The sequence below is a fragment of the Actinia tenebrosa genome, unplaced genomic scaffold (assembly GCF_029948245.1).
Source record: "Actinia tenebrosa isolate PJP-AT-01 unplaced genomic scaffold, QUT_ActTen_1.0 PGA_scaffold0__85_contigs__length_37466705, whole genome shotgun sequence".
Classification (NCBI taxonomy): Eukaryota; Metazoa; Cnidaria; class Anthozoa; order Actiniaria; family Actiniidae; genus Actinia; species Actinia tenebrosa.
In genome coordinates, this window is record NW_028292569.1 from 8,371,282 (window position 1) to 8,394,154 (window position 22,873).

At 36.0% G+C, this 22,873-nt stretch overlaps 3 protein-coding genes across 4 annotated transcripts; 2 read left to right on the plus strand and 1 right to left on the minus strand.

Moving 5' to 3' along the window:
* The first annotated feature begins 410 nt into the window (after positions 1–410).
* Positions 411–8,327, plus strand: LOC116295519 (uncharacterized). Of its 2 annotated transcripts, none has more exons than XM_089028810.1 (10): positions 411–610; positions 887–1,113; positions 1,601–1,836; positions 2,522–2,569; positions 3,026–3,166; positions 4,022–4,249; positions 4,930–5,130; positions 5,775–5,881; positions 6,380–6,507; positions 7,457–8,327. In XM_089028810.1, exons 2-10 carry the CDS (start codon positions 901–903, stop codon positions 7,466–7,468), a joined length of 1,314 nt encoding a protein of 437 aa, XP_088884936.1. In that variant the 5' UTR covers positions 411–610; positions 887–900; the 3' UTR covers positions 7,469–8,327. The 2 variants fall into 2 exon arrangements, with proteins under 2 accessions (XP_088884936.1, XP_088884931.1); XM_089028805.1 differs by having other exon boundaries at positions 411–600.
* On the minus strand, positions 7,622–19,694 carry LOC116295518 (very long-chain specific acyl-CoA dehydrogenase, mitochondrial). The gene is made up of 25 exons (XM_031703356.2): positions 19,547–19,694; positions 18,907–18,967; positions 18,343–18,421; positions 17,994–18,058; positions 17,643–17,735; positions 17,215–17,256; positions 16,479–16,586; positions 16,109–16,135; positions 15,928–15,993; positions 15,511–15,578; positions 15,045–15,090; positions 14,535–14,620; positions 14,001–14,049; positions 13,403–13,448; positions 13,201–13,304; positions 12,166–12,270; positions 11,995–12,081; positions 11,013–11,075; positions 10,841–10,942; positions 10,410–10,504; positions 9,776–9,848; positions 9,556–9,628; positions 9,097–9,169; positions 8,946–9,021; positions 7,622–8,091 (listed from the first exon to the last, which is right to left on the minus strand). Exons 1-25 carry the CDS (start codon positions 19,627–19,629, stop codon positions 7,954–7,956), a joined length of 1,908 nt encoding a protein of 635 aa, XP_031559216.2. The 5' UTR covers positions 19,630–19,694; the 3' UTR covers positions 7,622–7,953.
* Positions 19,695–20,015: 321 nt separating this feature from the next.
* LOC148913382 (cytochrome b-c1 complex subunit 6, mitochondrial-like) lies at positions 20,016–21,469 on the plus strand. Its single transcript, XM_089029149.1, has 3 exons — positions 20,016–20,098; positions 20,248–20,496; positions 21,154–21,469. The coding sequence occupies exons 1-3, from the start codon at positions 20,045–20,047 to the stop codon at positions 21,184–21,186; spliced, it is 336 nt and encodes a 111-aa protein (XP_088885275.1). The 5' UTR covers positions 20,016–20,044; the 3' UTR covers positions 21,187–21,469.
* Positions 21,470–22,873: the final 1,404 nt, after the last annotated feature.

Consider the following 22,873-nt stretch of genomic DNA (forward strand, 5'->3'; position numbering starts at 1 on the left):
GATGTCAGCGAATACATCACACAGGGAGCCCAATTTTTATTAACAAATTAAGAAATTTGAGAAGAAATCTTACTCACAAAAGACAAAACACGTCAAGCGAGCATACTAAGTAACATTCTTATGCTCTCTTGAATACATATAGATAAATGTAAATAAAGTTATCAACTTCAAAAGTGTCATTGAGTATTTATTTCAACAAATTTTGACGAAATTCTAAATTCTTTAATATTTTTAATAATTTTAGCAATTTTTTAAGGTTCAACTGTGATTTATCGATAACATTAAATATAATAAGATTTAAATCATTATTTAATTGCTAAAAAGTTCAAAAAGTAAGAATCCCATTACTCGGGATAACTGTGGTAGAAGGCCTGGCATCCTATTTTCGTTACTATGGTTATAATGGACTCCATTGTTTACGTAGTTCGATCTCTAGTCAGAGCTTAGTTGAATTATTATTTGTTTTTTTCTTTTAGATTATCCTTATATTTTTGAATAGATTGTTACCGAAATGTTAAAGGTTTGTCATGCAATAGTTTTTGGCAAGCACACGGACCTATAAAGACGTTGGATGGCTTCCAAGTTGGAGATTTAGCAAAGGTCAGTCAATGTGAGTCTACACACAAACTGGATCTCTTATAAGCTTCGACTTCATATTTTTAATCCTGAGTCTGAAAAATTACAAACTTGGCCATAATCTACGTTTCTGATGGTTACATACTTACTTTACTCACTGGCTTACTTTAAAATTTGTTTGTAATAATCATTGATATCAGATGCAAAGTCTATAGTAACCCCATGCAGCCCACTTGAAAAATTTGTGCTGGAAGTGGTAAATAATATGATGTAAATCTAGATAAAGCTTTAATTTGATTTTTATCAACAGCTACTTAATTCAAGATGCCAGGGAAGAAAAAAGGAGGAAAGAAAAAGAAAGGTGGCAAGAAGAAAAAGGAAAAGAAAGGCTTGAAAGGACTTTTGAGTATAGCAGAGCTGTTGAAGTCTGTGAGACAGCAGTATGAGATCAAGTGCAAGGAAAGCAAGAGTTTGGCCCATCAAGATGTTAAAAAACTGATCAATCAGTATGCTGAGGACAACACTCTCTTGGCTAAGGTACCAGCACATGTATTTTCATTTTATGAGGTTGTTCTCAGGTTAAATTAATGATAATCCTGTTTGGTGTATTTTAGTGAAGAAATAGAAAATGCTTGCATTTTGTGTGCTGTAAATATAGCACAAGATTATTATCAGAACATGAGAGGAGAGAAGTGCCTAAGGAGAAGTACAGTATTATGGGGTTTTATATTATGATGACTAAGTAGAGCTGGCTTCTTAACCCTGCTTGAGTGTTCTTCCCATTCTTAAATGCTTTATGACTTCACACTTTTTGTCTCTTTCATATAAAATATATCAGAATAACTGTTCTTTTAGATATGCAGGTCTAAGGGAGGGGCATGCATGTATGGGGTGTGACAACTACCCCCCTCCCCCTTTCTATAAAATTCTAAATCCTTCCCTGATATGAATGACTGATAGGAAAAAGTGCTTGCATTTCTGCTACCATTTATGTATTTTTTTATTCTTTTATTGATCTGTGCAGTTTATTTTAACGCCTGGACCACCTGAGGAACCACCAGTAAAGATAACACCTCTACTGTCTGCCCTTAGAAGTATGAGATATGAATATGTCAAGGAAATGTACATCTGGGATATTCCACTGGAACATGAAGATGTTGCTTCCTTGGCTCTCTTTCTTGAGCAGCCCATGTATCCAGTTAGCTATCTTGAGCTTATGGACTGTTCAATAAATAGCTATGCTATAGAGAGATTTGGCAGGTATTAAGAGTCTTGTCCTTGAGCAAGCCATGTATCCAGTTAGCTATCTTGAGCTAATGGACTGTTCAATAAATAGCTATGCTATAGAGAGATTTGGCAGGTATTAAGAGTCTTGTCCTTGAGCAAGCCATGTATCCAGTTTAAGCTAAAACTAAATGTTGTCCATGCACAAGTTTCACAATAAGCTGACTGGTATTTCATTTGAAAGCAGTATCAAATTCCATAGCATTGGAATTTGGTGTAAATGTCATGAGGTACAGTAATGTGACTGACCTCTCCAAATCTCTTGGTCAGTAGCGTAGCGAGGGGGGGCACGGGGGGGCATGTGCCCCTCCAAAATTTTTGAAAAAAAATTTTTTGAAAAAAGAATTAAAAAAAACAAAACATATTAAACTGAAACGAAAGAGGAAAATAAATTATTACAACCTAAGATTTAAGAATGGCTAATAAAATAATGTTTGTTTCTTAAATTTTTGTTTGAGCGTTTATTTGTTTTATTGGGGAGTAATTTTTTTTTATTTTGGATCAATGCCCCCCCAGCTCCTAGGTCCTCACTACGCCCCTGCTCTTGGTGGTCTAAATCCAGAGGAAGTATTGCAGCACCCTAAACCATCATAAAATGTTTAACAACTGCATGATTTATATGCCTAAAACTAACATAGTACCTAATTTCTCTATTTTGCAGATGCTTTAGGTTTAATAATTTGACAGCCTTGGTCTTGGATTTCAACAAGTATGTTTAAAGTGGAACAACAACAAAAGTCATGCATTAATTTATATGATCCCAGAATCTTGCATCTTCATGAATCATAATTTACCTGCAAGCACAGCTAGCCACATACCCTGCGAGCAGAATCTTTCTTTTACCTTCTCCAGGAGACTTTGCCAGCAGGATATATACTAGCAACATGTTCAAACACCACTGCAAATTTAGCTGTTGGGGAGGAACGGTGATGTGACAAGTTGGGTGACTCCCCCCCACCCTAAAGTTTTTCTAAACTTGTGAATATAGTGAAACACTCTAAAGATGGAACACATAATGGTGTGTGTAACCCTACTCCCCCCTCCCATTGCTCTCCACCCAATGACCAAGACCTCACTATCAGCCCCTGGGGAGGAAGCCATTCTTAATAATTGTATAAAATATGAGTATGCATTTGATGATAATGATCAATTGTTTTTATTGCAGGTTTGGCGATGAAGGTTGTGCAGGTCTTTGTAAAGGTCTAAAAGCAAATGGAACTTTATTAAAGCTCAGTATGAACTATTGTGATCTTGGCCCACCAAGTGGAAAGATCCTGGGAGATACAGTCTCCAATACAGCTATAAGGTATGCTGCATAATTTGGGTAATTGACTAAGTGTGTGTGTGTTGGGGGGGGGGGGGGTGGGGTGGGGGAAGGGGGCAGTCACCTGATAAGGTGATTGAAGTGGATAATTGATTGATCATACAGTAAGTAGTCAAGAATGGTGAAGAAAGAGGGGAAAGGAACTAGAAGATACCTGGTTACTGACCTTCTCAGTTTGAAGTCCAGGTCTATATCACTCAGAACTTGAGATATATTGCTCCATCACCATCTCAACAAGCTTTTCTTAATCAAAAAGAAAAAAAATTCTTCATGGCTACTTGATCACTGACAGGCTTCTTAATTTTTATTTTTTTTCAACACCACAAAAATGCCTTTTTTGCCCTTGCCCTTTCATTATTTGCAGGCCCGTAGCTAGGGGGGGTGCAGGGGGTGCGTTCGCACCCCCCCCCACCCCACGCGAGCTAAAGGTCCGCTTTTTAATCAAGTGAGATTTTGGCTGATATGATATTTTCACGTAAAACTAAGTAAAAAAAATCAATTTTACTTTAATAATTTATCTATACCTATGCGTCCTATGGGACTTTAAAAAAATAAAGTATATGGTTGGTCCACTTTTTGTAAATTAGCCCCCCCCCCCCCCCAACAAAAATCCTAGCTACGGGCCTGATTTGTAATTTATTATTATTATTATTAATATTATTTATTATTATTTTTATTATTATTATTATTATTATTATCATCATCATCATTATCATCATTATTATTATTATGTTTGTAATTTCCATTCAATCTGTGAGTAATATAAGCTATGTTCTGGTTAACCAATTTGTCCAGAGCCAGTTCCATATAGTTGACACTTTAGTTCATTTTTTCAAGGGATCTTTATCTTGATGGCAATCATCTGGGATGTGATGGAATCATTGAGTTATTAAAGCTATTTGCAGACAAGGCAGAAATGGAATCAATTGAAAAGACTCAAGGGATTTCTGAAACAGGCGAGCTAGTACCCCAGAATACATTGGGACTACCAATATCGTCAGCTATGGGATCCATGTCAAGACCCACATCCGGTGCATCTGTTAAAAGTAAAGCTGGAAGCTCAAGGTACGCCTGCAAAACTATTCCATTCTCTCTAACAAATGAATGGACCAAATCAACTTGGGCATAATGCTTTGCCCATTTCAGACCACGTGTCACTCTCTTTTGAATAGGATTCTTTGTTTGAGTTGTATCCATATCCATGTGCTTTCTCATGTGGAACAAAAAAACACTCTAGGGAATGACTAGTGGTCTGAAATGAGAAAATAGCGGATTAAGTCTAAAGGAAGGAAAGTTGTGTAAAAACACCTTGTAAAAAATCTTGTAGCTGTAATAACGTTTCGAATGTTAATTCTTCGTTAATCTGCCCCGCGAATGACTGCTATGAACCCCCTTGCTTTGCCTATTCATTCAAGTCGTTTTGGAATTTAAAAAACTTGGCACTGTCAATTTTACGTCATAAATTCGAATTCCGATTCCCGCCTACAGTGACGATGTAAACTCTTTCGCTTTTGTAAGTCACGACAATAATTGTCTTCCTTCAGTGAAAATAGTGAAGCATGGACTTCTTTAGCCGTAGTTTAGGTGAAACTGTGCTTGTAAAATTTGCAGTATAATAAAATGTATCGAAGCATGAACCTATTGGATTTACCGGAATTCCACCTCTTGTCGAAGATTTCAAAGAAAGTTTCAATGATTTTTTACTGAGACGATATCTGATCAGCCTTTGCTTTCTTAATTTCTAGTCCCAAATCAGCTCGATCTGGAACTGGCAAGAAAGGGAAAAAGGGAAAGAAGAAAAAAAGTGGCAAAAAGAAGAAAGAGCCACCACCCCCTCCCCCCGTCGGACCATGGATTCAGAAGCTCCATCTGTTGGATAATGGAATGGATTCATATGGCAGTGCCTCGACTCTGGGTCCAATCGTCTGCATGAAGATGTTTCGAACGTAAGTCAATACCTTTACTGTAAGTCAATATTTTTACGACAATTTTAATTATTGTTCAACCTTGGCAACATTTCTTGGCAAGGATGTACGATCCCGAGGTAAATCAAAACTGAAAAAATCTTTGGAAACTTTTTCAGTACGCTCAAATTGATAAGCGTATTAAGCTCAAAGTACGGACGTGGCTTGCCGTACCGTGCCCGTCACGGTGATGTTTTCAATTACTTTAAACAGTGGTCTCGCGCGCTGCGATTGATTCAAGTAAGGGACCCTTCTCAAAAAGAACTTGAATACGAGGTTAACATGAAAATACTAAAGAAAGCACACTTTTCTCGATGGATTTTATGGTATTTCTTTTGTATTTCTATGTTAGCCTCGCATACAAGACACTTTTGAAAGGGGTCCATTTGACCGCTAGCTAGAATGAACATAGAAAAAGGACAGAGGCCTCGATAAGGATAGAATCCATGGCCTTCCGGATACTAGTCGGATGCTCTAAAACACTGCCAGGCTCAATACTCCAGGAGCAGTTTACAACGACGTTTTCTCCTGGCGTGCCGTTCCATAGTCATGAAAATGCCTGTTTTATGAGACTGTAGAACAAGGGCAACTTTGTAGATGTCTTATACTGATTCAATTCCTTCTAGTTTGATCACTCACTCCGAAGGCCTTCAAGAAATAGATATTGATGATAATCTTATTGGAGATCTTGGAGGAAGGGAGATCTTGGAGGCTTTGATGAACAGAAAAGAAGGTAAGTCAAGAAATTCGATTCGGATTTAGCTAGTTAGTTAGTCGCAGCGTTTTGTTGTGACTTACAGCAGTTTAGTGTATTGAGATTGAGCTATTATTTAGGCGCAATCACAAACTATAAATATCATAAATATCAACAGCATCATCAACATCATCATCATCAGCAGCACCATTGTCATTGTCATCGTAATCATCGGCATCATTGTCGTCATCATCTTCATTATTTTCAACATTCGTTATCGTCGTAAGCAGTGCTCATCATCGTCGTCCTCATTGTAATCATCATCATTTTCAACATTCGTCACCGTCATAAGCAGCAGTGGTCATCCGTCATCATCACTACCAGCAGCATCATTATCATTATCTTCAGCAGCATCATCATCTCCACCATCACATCGTCATCATCATCACCGCCTTCATCATAGGCACCATCATTTATCATATCGCTGAATCAAATTTGATAAATGTCATTGGCTGAGGAGTTATTTTCATTTCACAGCTGGTTTAAATTCCATGAAAATAAGTGTCACACATCGCATGAACAGCATAACTTTCTCCACCATCATGAAACTTGGAGCTGGATTAAAGAAGAAGGGGAAGAAAGGAAAGAAAGGAAAACCGGGAAAGGTAGGCCTAAAGCAATATAGAAAGCTCTTTTAATTTGGTGACACGCAGATCTATTAATAGGCATTTTGCAAACAGTCACGTGTTGATAAATGACTTAAATAACGAATCAATTCAGCTCTAGGCCCCTTGGGAAACGCCCTGCTGGATGGCAAACAAATTTTAAACTGCTTCGTATCTTAAAATCGAAAGTAAGGAAAAAAATATGTTTGAAAAGGTTTTGGATACGACATTAGTAATCCTCCAAAAATAAAAAAATAAAAAAATAAAATTAAATAAAGGTAGTCCAAATTTCTTTCCTATCCAGTAACAAACACGTGTCATATTGCACCATCATAGCAATATTCACGGCGGCCTCGTTATCAAAACATATACAGTAAAAACCCGCGAGTAAGAGCCAGAAAATTAAGAACCTGTTAGCCTCAAATTTGTCATTTATACCCCCATTTAAACAAGAACCTATTTAGCCTAGAAAATGAAAAACAGGTTCTTATTTTCAAAAATCATCATTTAGTTATGCAGAGCTGGGTTAGAATCCTGTTTGGAAAAATAGGAGCTTGCCATTGCTGTGCAGATAAATCTATTAATGTTCTAGGGTGTTGTTGATGGGGGAGGGGTGGGGTTGATTGAAAAATAGGCTGATTACCATTTTATCTTGTAGCTGGATTTTATTTGTTTTTACACAGAAATAAGAACCTATTTAAGAACCTAGGATAGCCTAAAATTGTGTTAACTACCATTTAATCAAGAATCTGTTTAGGCTAACTCTAAAAATGTAGGTTCTTACTCGCGGGTTTTTACTGTACAATCAATACATATTTTATTCCTTTGATAAATCGGAAAGATCTCGCTATGCAAAAAAAACGTTTACTCTCTTAAACGCGGCTGCTGCAAAGCCCTTCAACTGAATAGATATTCATAAGCTGATTTATTGTACCATCTTTACTTGCAGAAGAGAGTATGATAGCACAAAAGAAACGTTTAGGAATGGAAATGAAAAATGAACAAACAGAAAATGAAAGGAAAGTAAGAAAATGCGTGAAAGAGCATCCAATATGAGTCAATCTGCAGAATTCCTTCATAAACAAGAGTCCTGAACAGGCATGAAAATATCCGATTTTATAAGAACTTCATTTTATTTGACTGTACATAATGTACATAAGTTATAAATACAACGATTGTTTTGTAATTATAGTACCAGCATTATTCTAATTTCAATACGTGCAATATTTTACATCGTTAGTAGCCGCATGAACTATCCTATACGGCTCATAAATATATCTTAATCTGATTCACTCTTAGCCTAACGATGTAGGAACAGAATATTAGAAATTCATATTATTGAGTCCGTGAGAAATGAAGACTGATTTTAGCAAAGTGATAGGATTACAGCGGTAATAAAAAAAAAAAACGGATAAATACTCTTAATAAAAAATAAGATTTGATAATTTAGAATCCAAGTGGGTGTACTGGTACAATATGTTGTTGTTCAACAACCTGTGCTGATATTTGAGCCATTCTTTCATCCATGCTGAGTTGAGTATTATCTTGTAGAGACTGTAGGTTTTGAAGGACGCGCTGATATGCCTGAGGAAGAACGATATTTAATCAGAATGAAGTGAAACGCTTTTCCATCCATTTATCATCAGAGTATCTCCTTCTCTAGGTTCACTTTATTGCTTATAGTAGGAATGTAACACCAGGGATGGGATAGGGTGATATAGTCAAGCATGAACATGAAAGTATCCTATTTTATAAGGACCTTTTTTATTTGGCTGTACATAATGTACATATAGGTTATAAATACATCGATTGTTTTGTAATCATAGTAGCAGCATAATTTTTTCTAATTTCAATACGTGCAATATTTTACATGGTTAGTAACCACAGCAACCATCTTGACGCATATATATATATATATATATATCTTAATCTGATTTACTCTTAGCTACCGTAATCTCTGCAAAAGCAAAGTTCTACTTTTCACAGTAACGACAACAATAGAGTGGTTTCACGGCAGATATATTGAAGGGCAGGAACAGTGCAATGATTTTGCATGACAAGAGATTTCATTTTTCTAAGGGAAGCTACGTTTCTTAATGGATGGGGGAGGGCTGGGCTTTCAGAGAAGAGGGACATCAGCACTGAACATTCGAACTTTTGTGGATTGGTAGGTCCATTTTTTTATTTATTTAGGAGGTTCACGAATTTCTTACTGAGTGAATTCTGAAGGGCTTCGGCCACTTTTAAAAAGTTTATCGAGAATCTCTCAGCCCCCCCAACCCCCCCCCCCCCCCCCCAATAAAAAACATACTTCCTCTAAGGATAACATTTTTATGAAACTACTCTATTTCTAGTGTGACTTCCCCCTTTGACTTGCAAACCAAATTGCAAGAAAAGATGCAAGGGCCATAGCATTTACTATTATACATAAGACTAACCTCATCACAGAACGTTGTACACAAAAGTTTCTCGTGTTGTGCAGATTGTAAATTATTTTGAAGTGATCTGGATGCTCTGTAAAAAGAACGATAACGTCAAGAAACGCTTCGAAAAGATGTTTAAATACAAGAAGGAAGAAATATGTCGCACCTTGATAAGACAGCTACCATCCCATACAGATCTATTGCTGCATCAGCAAGTCTCTTCAGCAAGAACTGTTGTTCTGTTACGAGATAAAAAAAAAGACACTTAGCTAAATAATAATGAAATAATAAAAATCATGGATCTTGTTTCCTGTGCCTAAAGGGTTCAAGTATCAAGGAAGTTACGAATTGGATACCCCAAAGAAATGTTTGGCTTGTCTAGACGTCAATTCCTGTCTTGTGCAAAATGTTCATCAGCTGAATCACAAGTTTCGAGCGCGTGGTTGTCAGTGTTTGACCCGCACCATCGGGTTAATGCAGCTGGTTGATGCGAATGCAGCCATTCGATTGAAACGTGGCATCATTTTGATATTTACGTCGAAATCGTACAATTTATGTTGGATCCCATCGAAAGATTAGATTGACTAGATTTCTTATGTATTCGTTAATAGAAAGCATTTCTCACCAACAATCTTCTTGCCATGTTTTCTAAGAATTCCCTCAACAGAGGCTCCAAATTCACCGATAGCTACAGAAACCTGTGAAAACAAATCTGATTTAAACAACAATGCATACTTGAACAAATACGAAAAAATGTGGATTACATCTTAAACGATCATACCAAGCACAAAACACCTTTAATAATTATTAAAGTTGAAAACCCTGAACTTATTATACTGACAAACCTTTTCAGCTGATGGTTGTAGCTCACTGTGGACATGTTCAGTTATTGATGGACCAGACTTTAGACCAACCACCCTAAATATCGCAAAAGCAACCACTGTCAACCATGTATATTTAAATTTTAAAAACGAAGGAAAGAAAAACTATTATTTTGGGCTAAAAAATTGTAAGAATAAGAATGGGATTTTCATATTTTCAAAAATATATATGTCACTTTCAAATTCAGTGAGCGAGGGAATGGTCTACTTCGACGATCCGGTGGCCATCTTGGATCGCAAGACATGGGGCGTCCAGGGAGCAAAATACAGATAACTGGTCACCTTTACCCATAAAAGAAAGACAAACACGCGGAGCGCTATATATTTTTTGTCATTTTTGTTTTCTTTTGTCCCTTGGCAAGATGGCCAAATATTCGATTTTATATTATGTTCTTTTCCTATTCTTTACATTCAAGATGATCCTGAAACTTCACCTTCTTTGAGTAATAATTTCGAGGTTCTCTTTCACTTTCTGTGATTTTTGACACTCCTAAGAACATAGGTCACGTGACCTTTTAGTGCAAGTCTCCAATTCTTTCGTTTTGATTGGTTCGCAATCTCGATATAAGGATGTATTGCAGCAGTAAAGACAAAGTACCTTTTTGATCTCTTGATTCCTTCAGAAAGCAACAAGCCTACATTTGCGGGGTTCGTCAAGGCTTTTTGTAGTTCTTTGAGATGTTTTCCAGCTCCCTAGTATCGCAAAAAAGTTCACAGATTATTATGAATGGTTCCCACCATGTTTCCCACCATAGTCTTTCCAGGACATCTATAAGCTTATATGTATATAAGCCGACTTAAATGCTAGGGACAAGTCTGGTTTCCTTTCCCAACGCTGTAGTATTGCGTGTGGAAGGTTTCCTTTATGAGAGCACACAGCAGGCGCGCGCGTTTTCTATTTCTTCAGTTTTGCTGCAGTAGAGGTTTCTACATGATAGTTCTCAAAATCTCTGTCGCAAGAAACGATGCACGCGAAAACTGCGCCGTGTGTACGAGCCCATACACTACTTTACAAAGCCAAGACCGTACCTGTAGTCCTGTAAGAGACACCATCAACCTCAGGATATCATTGGTTCCTTCGAAAATTCGAAATATGCGTAGATCTCTCATCACTCGTTCGACTCCGCAATCCTGAAAGAAGACGGCGAAGCTGTTAATGGAAAACATTAAATGAGAGTATGAAATATAACAGGGATGTTACCTTCATAAAGCCCATTCCACCTAAGATCTGGATACATTCATCAGCAACAAACCAGGCTGCCTCCTAAAAGAACCAACCAAAGACAACAACAAATAAGTAGAATAAATAAACGAATAGGATGGAGAATTGATTGCATGAACGAGTGGGTTGATAAATATTCGGATGCAAGAATGAAAAGAAAAGTATGCGACTCACTGCGTTTACGTTTTTGCTATTTTTATTTGGTTTAATTGGTATCGTGGTACCGATACCGATTAGCACGCGCTTTTCCTCCATTATGACGTTCTGACGATCTGAAAACCGACATACTTTGTCCAGGAAAAACTGACTATGATAATGATGTGAACTGCTTGAAATCAAAGCAAACACGACAACCCGGCCCTCTAAGTCAGCCATACACAAACACGTAAGGAAGTGTTACTGATTATGCTTTCGGAGAAAAGTTTATTCCACACTATTAATCAAAGCGCAATTTTGGATGGATGGAGGTAGAGAAGGGAGCAATGCTGTGTGAGTAGTAGCTACTCACGCGGCAGCCATGTCTGTCTATGAGAACTGCTTGATCTAACGTGACGTCAGTTCCTGTCTCGAGCAGAATGTGCTCAGCTGAATCGCTAGTTTTCAATAGAATTCTTTCTGGCTGACAGCACATGGTGGTCAGTGTTTGACCACCATTTTGAGCAGATAATGAGGTTCAAAGAATTTTATTGGCTGATTGAAACCAAGCAATGAAAGCCTTTTTTAACCTGCATAAATTTATTCTCAAGCACTTGAATGCGTAGACTTTCTAAAAGTCCGATATTTCTTCTTTTGGTATCTTTCGTATGACTCGTTTTGCTCGACAAAAAAAGTAGTCGACTTGTGGCAAGTCTATTGAATGCGAGTATACGCGTGGGAAAATCTATTGTTCCAGTTATCATGGCTGCCGTGTGAGTAAGGCCAATCTAGAAAAAAAGATTAGTTAAACATGTATCATACACACCGATGCGTAGACTTTGCTGATTGCTGCCTCGACCTGAAAATCTGAAGCCCCTTGATCCATATTGGCACTGATCATATAAGCCATGGACTTGAGGGGGAAAAAAATAAAAAAACATATGAATAAAAAAGATTAAATGAGATTGAGAAACAAAAGTTTTTGCGGGTTGGTTACCTCTGTGACGTAATGACACATTGCCATACGAGCTATCTTTTCCTGAATGGCACCAAAATGATCGATCTTTTCCCCAAACTGGGTTCGATTTGCAGCGTGATCCACCTGTTACGATAGAATTGATCAACACATTAATATCTAGAATGATTGATAGCTAAATTACGCTAAATTGCGCACTACACCGCGGGGGTTTCTCCGGGTTTCTCAGTATTCCTAGCTACCTACGCCAACACGGAGGTAGGAATACCAAGTCTGTAAGTAGGTTATTTCAGGTTGTTTCGATATGATTGAGGATTTGAAGACTGACGTCATCTTAATAATTGTTGCTACAAAATCATGCAAACTGTCGTGCAACTTTTTTGCGTTGCAAGTCGCAGAATATATAATATCCTGATCGTCTTACCACATCGCACACAAGAAATTTCCTTTATTGCAAAGAGAAGACAGATTCGACAGTTTCTTCTTCGTGTAATAAGAAGAGATAACTAGCTAAAAACTAGTGTGAGCTGCGTCGGTGTTTCTAATGAAACAGTAATGATAAAAAGGTCAACTTTCACACCGTGAAAAGATGACGTGAAAAGACTGACGTTTCGGACGCTAGTCCTTCGTCGGAGTAAAAGAGAAAGAGGTGGTAGAAAGGAGTGGTTATAAGAGTGGCAACCTGTGCAATGTTGCAAGACAAGTAGCACGATTTTGTAGCCCGTATTACTGCACCTTTATATAGAGCGGTTATCATGAGTAGGGAACGTACGGCACTGATTTACAACACGTACACTATAAGGCATTTCGTTACAATTAAATGGCTTCCTATTGTCTTCGAGTAATTCGTCCAATAACAACGCGTAAAGTAGTTACGGTTACGGAAAGATGCGGTACGTCTACAGTACAGCTACGAATCTGCCGTTACTGTTTCCCACTCTTTAGAAAACCGCTTTTTCATCATTATCGCTAATAAGGTCTATCAAGTAAAGTGTATTCTACTCAGTGTCTACATCATTGATTTTAGACCTGCAATATATTTACAAACAAGCTTACCGCTTTAGCAATGAGACCCTTCATTGTTCCAGAGAGAGCAGCAGCCATACCAAATCTACCGTTGTTCAAGATATTCATGGCAACTTTGAAGCCATTTCCATCGCCTGTAATAATAATAATGATAATAAATATAGAGTATATTGTATTAAAATAATTAGAAAAACTGAAAGACTCAAAAAGGCTCTAAGAATGTTGCACAAACCTCCAAGAACGTTTTCTATTGGGACTTTGACGTTATCAAAGTAGACCTACGAAAGAGCAAAGCAGGTTAAAGGGTAATATAATAGGTTAAAGTATCACTACTCCATGAAATCCACTGTGGGATCAAGGTTGTCATAGCAGGAGATAATTCATTCACCTATCAACTACGTGGGGTTTCGGGTTTGATTCCGGGACTCAACATCATATGCGAGTAGGGCTCTCCCCTATGCTATGAGGGTTTTCTCCGGGTTCTCCGGTTTCCTCCCTTTCATAAGAATCAACACGTGATTTGAGCGTTGTGTGCATAGAATATTAAATGTAGTGGTAGTGCATGTGAGCGAAAAGTGTCCCCAACTAGTGCGAAAGCGCTAGAACGACTAGACACTTAAATAAAAGTGATTTATTTATATATTTACTTGATTTGAGGGATTCTCTAGATTCTATGGTTTCTCTGGTTTTCATTCCTTCCTCCACGAAAACTAGCAAGCTAAATTCCAATTTGATCTGTTAGTTAGCAGTGCCCTGACTGTGATATCAATAAAATTGGAAGGACAACTGAGAACTAAAAGATTTTCATATTGTATTAACTCTAGTCTCACCTCAGCGGTGTTGGATGCCTTGATGCCCATTTTCTTCTCAGGTGGCCCACTAAATAATAATTATTCAAGTTACATGTAGTTCACTATCAATACAAAATATACCTAATTATCTTGGATGCAATGTCTTCCCATTTCAGATCATGTGTCATTTGCTAGGCAGTAGAGTATAATTTATTTGTTTAATGGTTGTGCATAACATGATAAGACACATGAATATGGTACATATTAGTACAGACATTTTTTTACCAAGTGAATGACAAATGATCTGAAATGGGAAAACATTACACCCAAGGTAAAGTGCTCTATTTGTTCTGGTTTCCCCACTTTTTGTTGGTAAGATATGACTTACCACTATCCAATCACATTGGGGCAGTGGTTATACAAATTAACCACTATATGAGTGTGGCAGCGAGTCCAACAAGGCTCAATCCTCTCTAATGTTTGACAGATTAGATATACCCAACTGGAGTTTGATAACAGCCACCTACCGTAAACAGTGGCTGCATAACAGAAGTCCTACTTTATAAATTATACCTTGTTACTCCACCAAAATCTCGCTCCACAATAAAAGCTGTAACTTTGTCCTTTGTCTCTCCTGTCTTTGGATCTTTAAAAGGAGTCTGGCAATAAAAAACATACATTTTATACATTATTTATTTAGTTTCAGTCTTGCAACAAACTATAAACAAACTGCATTCAACATAATAAATATTATTCAAGATCCTTTTTATGAGATCTGAATATGTTATATGAACAAACAAAGAAACAGGGCCAGGTTGTACATAGCTGGAGATAGCACTATCTGATGAATAAATCTTATCCAGTGGATAAATTTATTGGATAACAGCATCGACTTATCCACTGGATAAGGATTTATCCACTGGATAGCGCTATCCAGGCTTCGTACAACCAGGCCCAGATCGATAGAAAGAATGAAAAAATGGATGGATGGATCCATGAAAAAACCAAAACATTTTGCACCTCATTGATGTGAAGATTTCAAAATGTGACATAAATTATGGAATACAAAATGGGTAATCCTACCTTGGCAAAAACAGTAAATATGTCTGCAATTCCTCCATTACTTATCCTAAACAAGAAAAAGTGATTTTCATAAAGAAAAGGATCATGTTGGAAATAGAGTTCTACAGTAATACTATAACTTTACACTTGGAGATTGGCAGAACACTTGAGAAGTATTGAGAACCACTCGGTACATATGCTGCACTTCTTGTGTTCTGCAAAACCATGCATGCTTTATAACAACACACAGTATGCCCATGGGTTTTCTATTTCTTAAGTACATGTTTGATTTTCAACTTGTGAATACACAAAGGGTAGCTACAGTCTAGAACAAGAAATCTGTTGCTGATACACAGGCTAACCTAATCAACAGATTGTGTTCGGATGCATGCAGATACAGTTTGATTATACAGAAAGCATTATTCTCATGAGTTTGATAACTCTCCTTATCATGACTAGAATGAAGATGGGTTGCCTGTGATCTTACCATAATTTTCCACCATTCAGTATATAGTGCTTCCCATCTTTACTCAGCTCAGCTCGAGTTTTGATAGACTGTCAAACAAGGAGAAAATATTTAGAATAATACATTTTGAGTGTTTTTCAAATATTGTCCTTTGTTTATTGACATTATTTTGAAAAAATCAGAAAATCATCGAATTTCACGAATAGAACAGTTAGGAATGGTAGTTATTTACAAGGAGTATAGGCATTAGCCCTGCTATGCATAAAGAAGGGTTACAAACATTATACCACTGTACATTACATGTATAAATAGTTCAAAGCTGCCCTTTTTTCCCTGTACACAAATGAAGTTACCCCTATTTGCATCAGCCCTCATATTGACTACTCCCTAAGAAAGGCATGCCTTAATTGTAAATATTGTAAACTAAAATGTACTTACAGCTGCATCTGACCCACTTGAAGGTTCTGTCAAACAAAAAGCTGCATATTTACTGGCAACTGATACCTGAAAGAGACAATGATAACACTTAAGATACTGTATGCTCACTGAACATTAGGAATAAACCAGTCCAATAGTGTAAATTGAGGAATTACACAATCAACACAGACAACACTCTTACCTGAGGCAAATACTTTTCCTTTTGTTCCTAAAAATGTAAAAATAAAACAACAATTTAAATCATAAATGTGACTCCATAAGAAACACAATGGTTGTGAAAATTGTGCACCAGTAAATAGCGACAAATCCTTAGCAGATGAAATCATAGAAACATTTTGTATCAGTTTATGGGCATTTTTTTATCAGCTTATGGGTAATCTTTACAAAACTTTGCAAATTTACTATCAATGTGACACATTTAATCAGTGTAAACTCCTCTTTGCAATATCCTTTTATCAAATATCTTATAATGCCACGCTACTGTGAGAAGGGTGAATTCCACAGCATCAATCAAATTTTATGGTCATCTAGAAGTATTAAAGAAAAGCTACCTTGTTTCCAAACAGAAGGATTCCTTTAAAACCAATAGACTGATGAGCCCCAAGGACAATCCCTACAGCAAGATCAAAGGAACCTACTATCTCTACCAGTCTTGCATACTGAAACAAAGCATGAATTAATGATGATTGGATCGAAGTATAACAAATCTTATATAATACATGATGGAAACATGAAATACAATATAAGAAACACATAAATGCAGACAATGAACAAAATATGCAAAAATTACTATTAATAATTTCACTCAACTGAGTTAACAATACCAAAACAAGAATTGATTGCATTTTGAATTTTAGTCGTTAACTCATGTGACCATTTAAAGAGCTCCAAATATAGTTCATGTGACTTGGTTGATTTCTGATGATTTGAATGTCACATCACAAGATCGTTATTTTAGCAATGCTGACAGTTGAGTGATATCAAGGACGTATGAAAAAATATTTTTGAAAATATGTATTTTAACCATCAATCCTGAGGTTCAATCCACCGGGGGCCTCATACCAGAGGGTGTGAGGCAGGGGAGCTTCTTCCCCTCTACTTTTTCCTTTTAGCCATACTTGTTTCTTATATTCTCCCCCCCCCCTCCCCCTCACACTTTTTAGGGTGCTCTGCAGCCCCTGTACACATGTACTACACTATTGACACCACACAACACTAAATGGATAGGAGAAATGAATGAGAGAAAGTGTTCAATCATCTTTTCTTGATGGTTTATGTATGTTTTACCTGGGTGTTAGTCAGCCCTATACCTCCTAAATCTGTGGGAACCTGAAATAAAAATGAATTCAAAAGACATATTACTTTAATTGAAGCTTTACTGACAGTGCTTCTCTGTATAGCACCTGTAAAATCATTGTCCTTGATTAAGTAGGTATTGGTGGATGTTTTAATCAATTTCTTTAATTTCCAAGACATTCCATAGGCATGTGCCTAAAACACTTTAATTGACATCGACCAAGAACCTATTTTGTCATGATGGCAAATAATGGTTCAATGTTGTACATGTGATTGAGAATTTAGTGCAAAACCTCTAAGGAAATCTAAGTCATGCCAAGGCTAACTTAGAGTGATTGGGGTTAATCAACAAACTTACTGGAAATTTTTACAGATAATATAAGGTAATATAATAATTTAAGCATGTGACTAGAACCAACCTGTAACCCAAAAGCACCCATTTCTTTCAAACTTTGCATGACATCATCACTGACTGCTTCCTGCTCATCATTTTTGGCAGCGTCATTGACTTCCTGGAAATGAAAACACTGAATTTTAATATTTATTCAAACAGGACATTAATGAAAAAATATGTTATATAGGGGGCTAGATGGTTGGGGGCTACATGACGAGTGGCCATGGTGACTGTAAATCTATGCTGTCAGCCAGAAATAATTACATATTCAATGTGAAAACTTGTGATTCAGCTATAGCTTACTAATGAACATTCCAAAATGACGTCAAGCAATATATAGCTGACAATAATATTGCTTCACATGCACCATACTAACCTCGAAAAACCTTTGTACAGGATCGACGAGGGCTTTTAGAGTTTCTTCTTGATCAGCATCAAGCACTGTAAACAACAAAGTAACACTGAACTATATAGTGGTAGCTAACAAAATTAATTTGTTACAGCTTCTTTATTATTTTTTTGTAAAATAGAACGAAACATACTTATACTTAGTATAAAATGACGTTCAAAGCATATATGCTCACTGTGAATTGTTTTACTTGGAAGCTTGAAGACACATTTGACCCCTTACCCAATCACTCACTAATCACTTGAAAAAATTAAATTGAACTTGAATCATAATTAAACTGAAGACAACTAATCCTGTTCATTGTACTAGTACATACCTTGTGGAAATGGGAATACTTGCTCTGCTTCAAGCTGCCCTTTGAACAAAGCCATTGCAAAGGATTTGGATTCTTGATTCTAAAATGCAATTGATTTTGTAAATCATATGATTATTTAATTATCTTGTTAAAGATGTATTTCTTATCCCCTGTGAAAAACAAGGTTATTGAAAAATTACATTTTTAGAACTGGTTTTTGACTAAGAGGAAAGCCCTTGTTTTGTCAAAATGGGATCAAACCACATTACCTTACTCATAAATGGTGGCACATGATAGGTGGAGGGGAAGGGGGCAGGAAATATGGTGAGGGTTGATGCTTTAACATTAAATACTGTGATTTTCCATATTCTGTGAACTCAGTAGTTACAAGCTGCTTGCTGAAGTTTTTTTTTTTTATGTTATCATTAAAAAACAATCAGTTGGTACCTTTCATGTTCTTGACTGGCGGCAGTTAAAAAACAATTTCACAACAAGCTGTTGAAATGAGAGTCCGTAGAATATCGAAAACTGCAATAACGTACCTAAATTTCAGAATTTAAAAAATATATATTATAGCTAACTGACCTTTGTTTGTGTTGCATATTGTCTTTGTACACCTGTGATTACAGGATAAGCTACATCAAACCTGGAAATTATTGTGTAAAGGATTAAAACCCATCAATATATACGTTAAACTGATAGTATGGTAAGCTTTGGTTTCTTATTTTACTTATAGAATTAAAAGATAAGGAGATTCAAAGAGTTAGATCCTTCAAATTGGACTTTGAAACCAAGCTACAAAGTTTTATGACTTGTGGTATCAAAAGGCAGCTTTATTGAACATTTTAGTACAAGTAAATGCTGATAAAGAAATCCCGCCAGCAGTAGTTTCTTATGAAGTGTTTTATGAAGCACTTTTTATAAATACTCTATTGAACTCGAGTTTTACTAGGTTTTGACGTGTCTAAAAAAATACAGTACTTAGTTGTTGTTGCATAACAAAAATTTAGCATTTCCGCCATTATATTATAACCTCAAAGGAAGAATAACCGATACGTTCTGTGTCGATAATTCTTATATTCAGTAAGAAATAATATAAGACACTCTATTCTGATTTATATGTTTTAATAAACATTTCAGAGGCTAAGTAACGTAGTATCTCATGTGTGACATGCATGCCGATGAAACTGCCATCTGATCGCATCACGAAAGCTTTATTTCTTACCTCTTTGGCGACCGAACCACGCTTACAACACTTCTCGTTAAATAGGGAACCCTTGAAATTATAGAATATCTTGATCTGAGCATAATAAAAGTGTTTTTTGGTACGATTTTCTGGGATAATTTGTGATGAAGGTCAACACATGCGATGGAACTGATGATACGTCAACAAACGATGTAGTACCAGCCCATCACGACCAATCAAAGTCCAAAGTCCACTTTGATTTACCACAACAAGCCCAGTTTAGATAAATGTAAGTAATCAAACAACATTTACTTTAATTTCCTGGTAAAACATTCGATATGACCGTGACGTACATATGGATTGACATTTATAACTAAACCTCAAAATGTAATTTGTTATTTTGTCGCAAAATCGAGTTAGATTTATCGCATACAGTTGGTCACCCTGTGTTTTAGGATGTTATGCAATAAGGTCAGCGGCATTTTTGGCTGTGTGGAGTCTGGGGCAACCGGTTCAATCTCTCGCGTGGAAGACAAGATGGCGGTCGGCAATGAAAACGAAGTCAGAGATGAAGAATTAGTCGAAGAAACGGTAAATAATCGTTGTTAAACCCGCATTTTAATATAGCCGTATTATTGAAACACCTATTTATTGATGTCTTGTAGTGTTTTTAAGAAAATCATTCGCTGGGACCAAAATTTGAGGTTGAAAGTTCTAACATTTTTTCGTCATTTTCTCAGGTCGACGACCCTGATCCAGAGGAGGAGGCCCAAGAAGAAGGAGAACAGAACGAAGAAGAAGAGGAGGAGGAAGAACCAGAGACTGAAGATCCTATGGATAAGATACGAGAAACTTGTGAAGAATTGTCAGAGTGTGTGAAGCTGAAGGCAGAATATGATACTTGCACCGAACGAGTAAACAGCAAATCTAAAACAACAGAAACTTGTGCTCAAGAATTATTGGAGTTTCTACATTGCCGAGATCATTGTGTGAGTAAGATTTGTGTTTATTAATGATTAGTGTCTTCCAAAATTATAGCATTTGTTTCGAATTGAGATATTTTAAGTTTGCTATTATTGCATTAAGGTTAACTTTATAATTATACTATCCAAAGATTAGGAAAAAATTGTATATTGAACAAAGTATGACTGTGAAAAAGAAAGAAAGAACGAAAGAAAGAAATAGTGTCTAACAAGTGACTTACAAATGACTAACCATCATTAAGTGATGTTTGCAGAGGGAGGAAATATTAAAAATTCCTAAAGTAAAATCTCAAAGACATGAGAGAACCAACAAGCAATTCTACTCAAATATGTAATGATAAAAGGGTAAATTTTACACTGTGAAAAGATGAAAAAACTGACGCTTCAGACGCTAGTCCTTTGTTTCAGACAATAGTCCTTCGTTAGTCCTCCTACGAAGGACTAGAGTCCGAAACGTCAGTAAATTTTTTCACCTTTTCACGGTGTAAAACTTAACCTTTTATCATTACTGTTTTATTAGAAACACCGACGCAGCTCACACTAGTTTTTAGCTAGTTATCTCTTCTACTCAAATATGTGAGACACTGAGTCAGGGAATGGAACTTCCATAGAAATAGAAATTTCATTGTGCAATGTTTAACTCTCCATTTTAATTCTCTTTAGGTCTCCAAAAGTATATTCAACAAGGTCAAGTAGAGATTCTGATAGATTCTTAATGCTTCCTGATCTGCTTGTTAATGAACAGTTCTGATATTTGATGGTCATTTTTTCAATTTCACTTCCATACGACTTTGATACACATTTGTTTTAAAAAATCCAGACCAAATGTATCTGTATTATTTTTTCAGTGATCATTAGTACTAATAGCAACATGTACAATGAAAGATCAAATGTGTATTTTGATCATTCCAGTTTATCACTTTATGGCTTGTGATTTGTGGATTTTTAATATCAAATAAACTATTAATGGTGAATATAATTATTATTGGTAAATCTTTTTTTTTTTTTTTAATTGGACTTTAATAGAAACAGTTTTCTTTCCCTAGTTATGGTCATAAATGGTGATTTTTATTATGGTTGTTGACTGATTCTAAGAATATTTCAGTTTTGAGTACTTCTCTGTGGCTTAGGGTTAGCCTCTGTTTTGTGTAGTGTTATGTTAATGTTAAAGTTGTGCATTATTACTTTGTTGGTATTTGTGAATATTCTGATACTGAGATTGGGCTACTGAGTAAATGAGTCTGTAATAATTTGATAAACTCAGTAGTATTATACTAATTCAAAAATGATTTATTCTTGAAACAAACATCATGGTCAAAATAACCTGCACTGTGAGAGGAGGGATACGGCAATAATAATTATAATTTAATAATTTAATACTTATATTGTGCATATCACATAGGGAGATGCTCACACATGCATTACAAAACTGATTAAAATACTGTAAGTAACCTTCTAGGAATATAAATTATGATCTAAACATACCATGTAGGCAACTCCAATCTTCTTGCCCCCCCCCCCCCCCCCTTGAGATCTCACCAGAAATGCTTGCAATGAAAGCTATAAACTGATGTTTAATGATGTTGTTGGGGGAAAAGGGCTTACTCTTAAAATTTCACAAAATGAGCAAATAACTACATGTACTTTAAACATTTCGTTATACTTTTATTGTAAACAAAATTACCAGTATTTTACAGAAAACTTTTTGAGGATTTGTCTGATCTTAGTCAAAATTTCCAGTATAACACATTTTCCATTTCTTAATCTTATGTTTTTGGTTTTTTAGATGATGTATGTCACATTATGACATAATTTTCCTACCAAATTTTTAAATCAAGAAACCAATGACGTGGTTGTTCAGAATTTAGTTGTTAAAGGGGGACTGTACATACTTACCATAAAATGATTCTCACTACAAGTTATGTACGTTAAGTTCATCAGTTCATCAACTTTGGGCTTAATACAAATAAAGTAAAACATGCATGTAAAACGAGTTACTTACAAAGAAATGTATGGAGCAATGTATAGTGTTGTGTATGACATCACAGACATCTATAGAAATTCATAAAAATATAAATTTATCTTCCCATTGGAATATAAAGAAAAAAACTTTAACCAGTGATTATTAGGCCCTTAAAGATTATTCCATTGAAGTTTCAGCTTTTTTGTTGTTGTTTTTCCTCATAATTGGGAAGGCTTAAAGATTTAACAGCTTTACAAAATAAATGTGTAAAACTTTTAAAAAAATATTTTGCACATTTCTAGAAAAAAAATTTGAAAATAAAAATTAGATTTGTTCATATTTCTAGTGGAAAAAAATATAATTTTCTGCTGATAATTTTCAGCTCAAAAAAATGAATTAAGCTTTTTCTGATACTTTAAA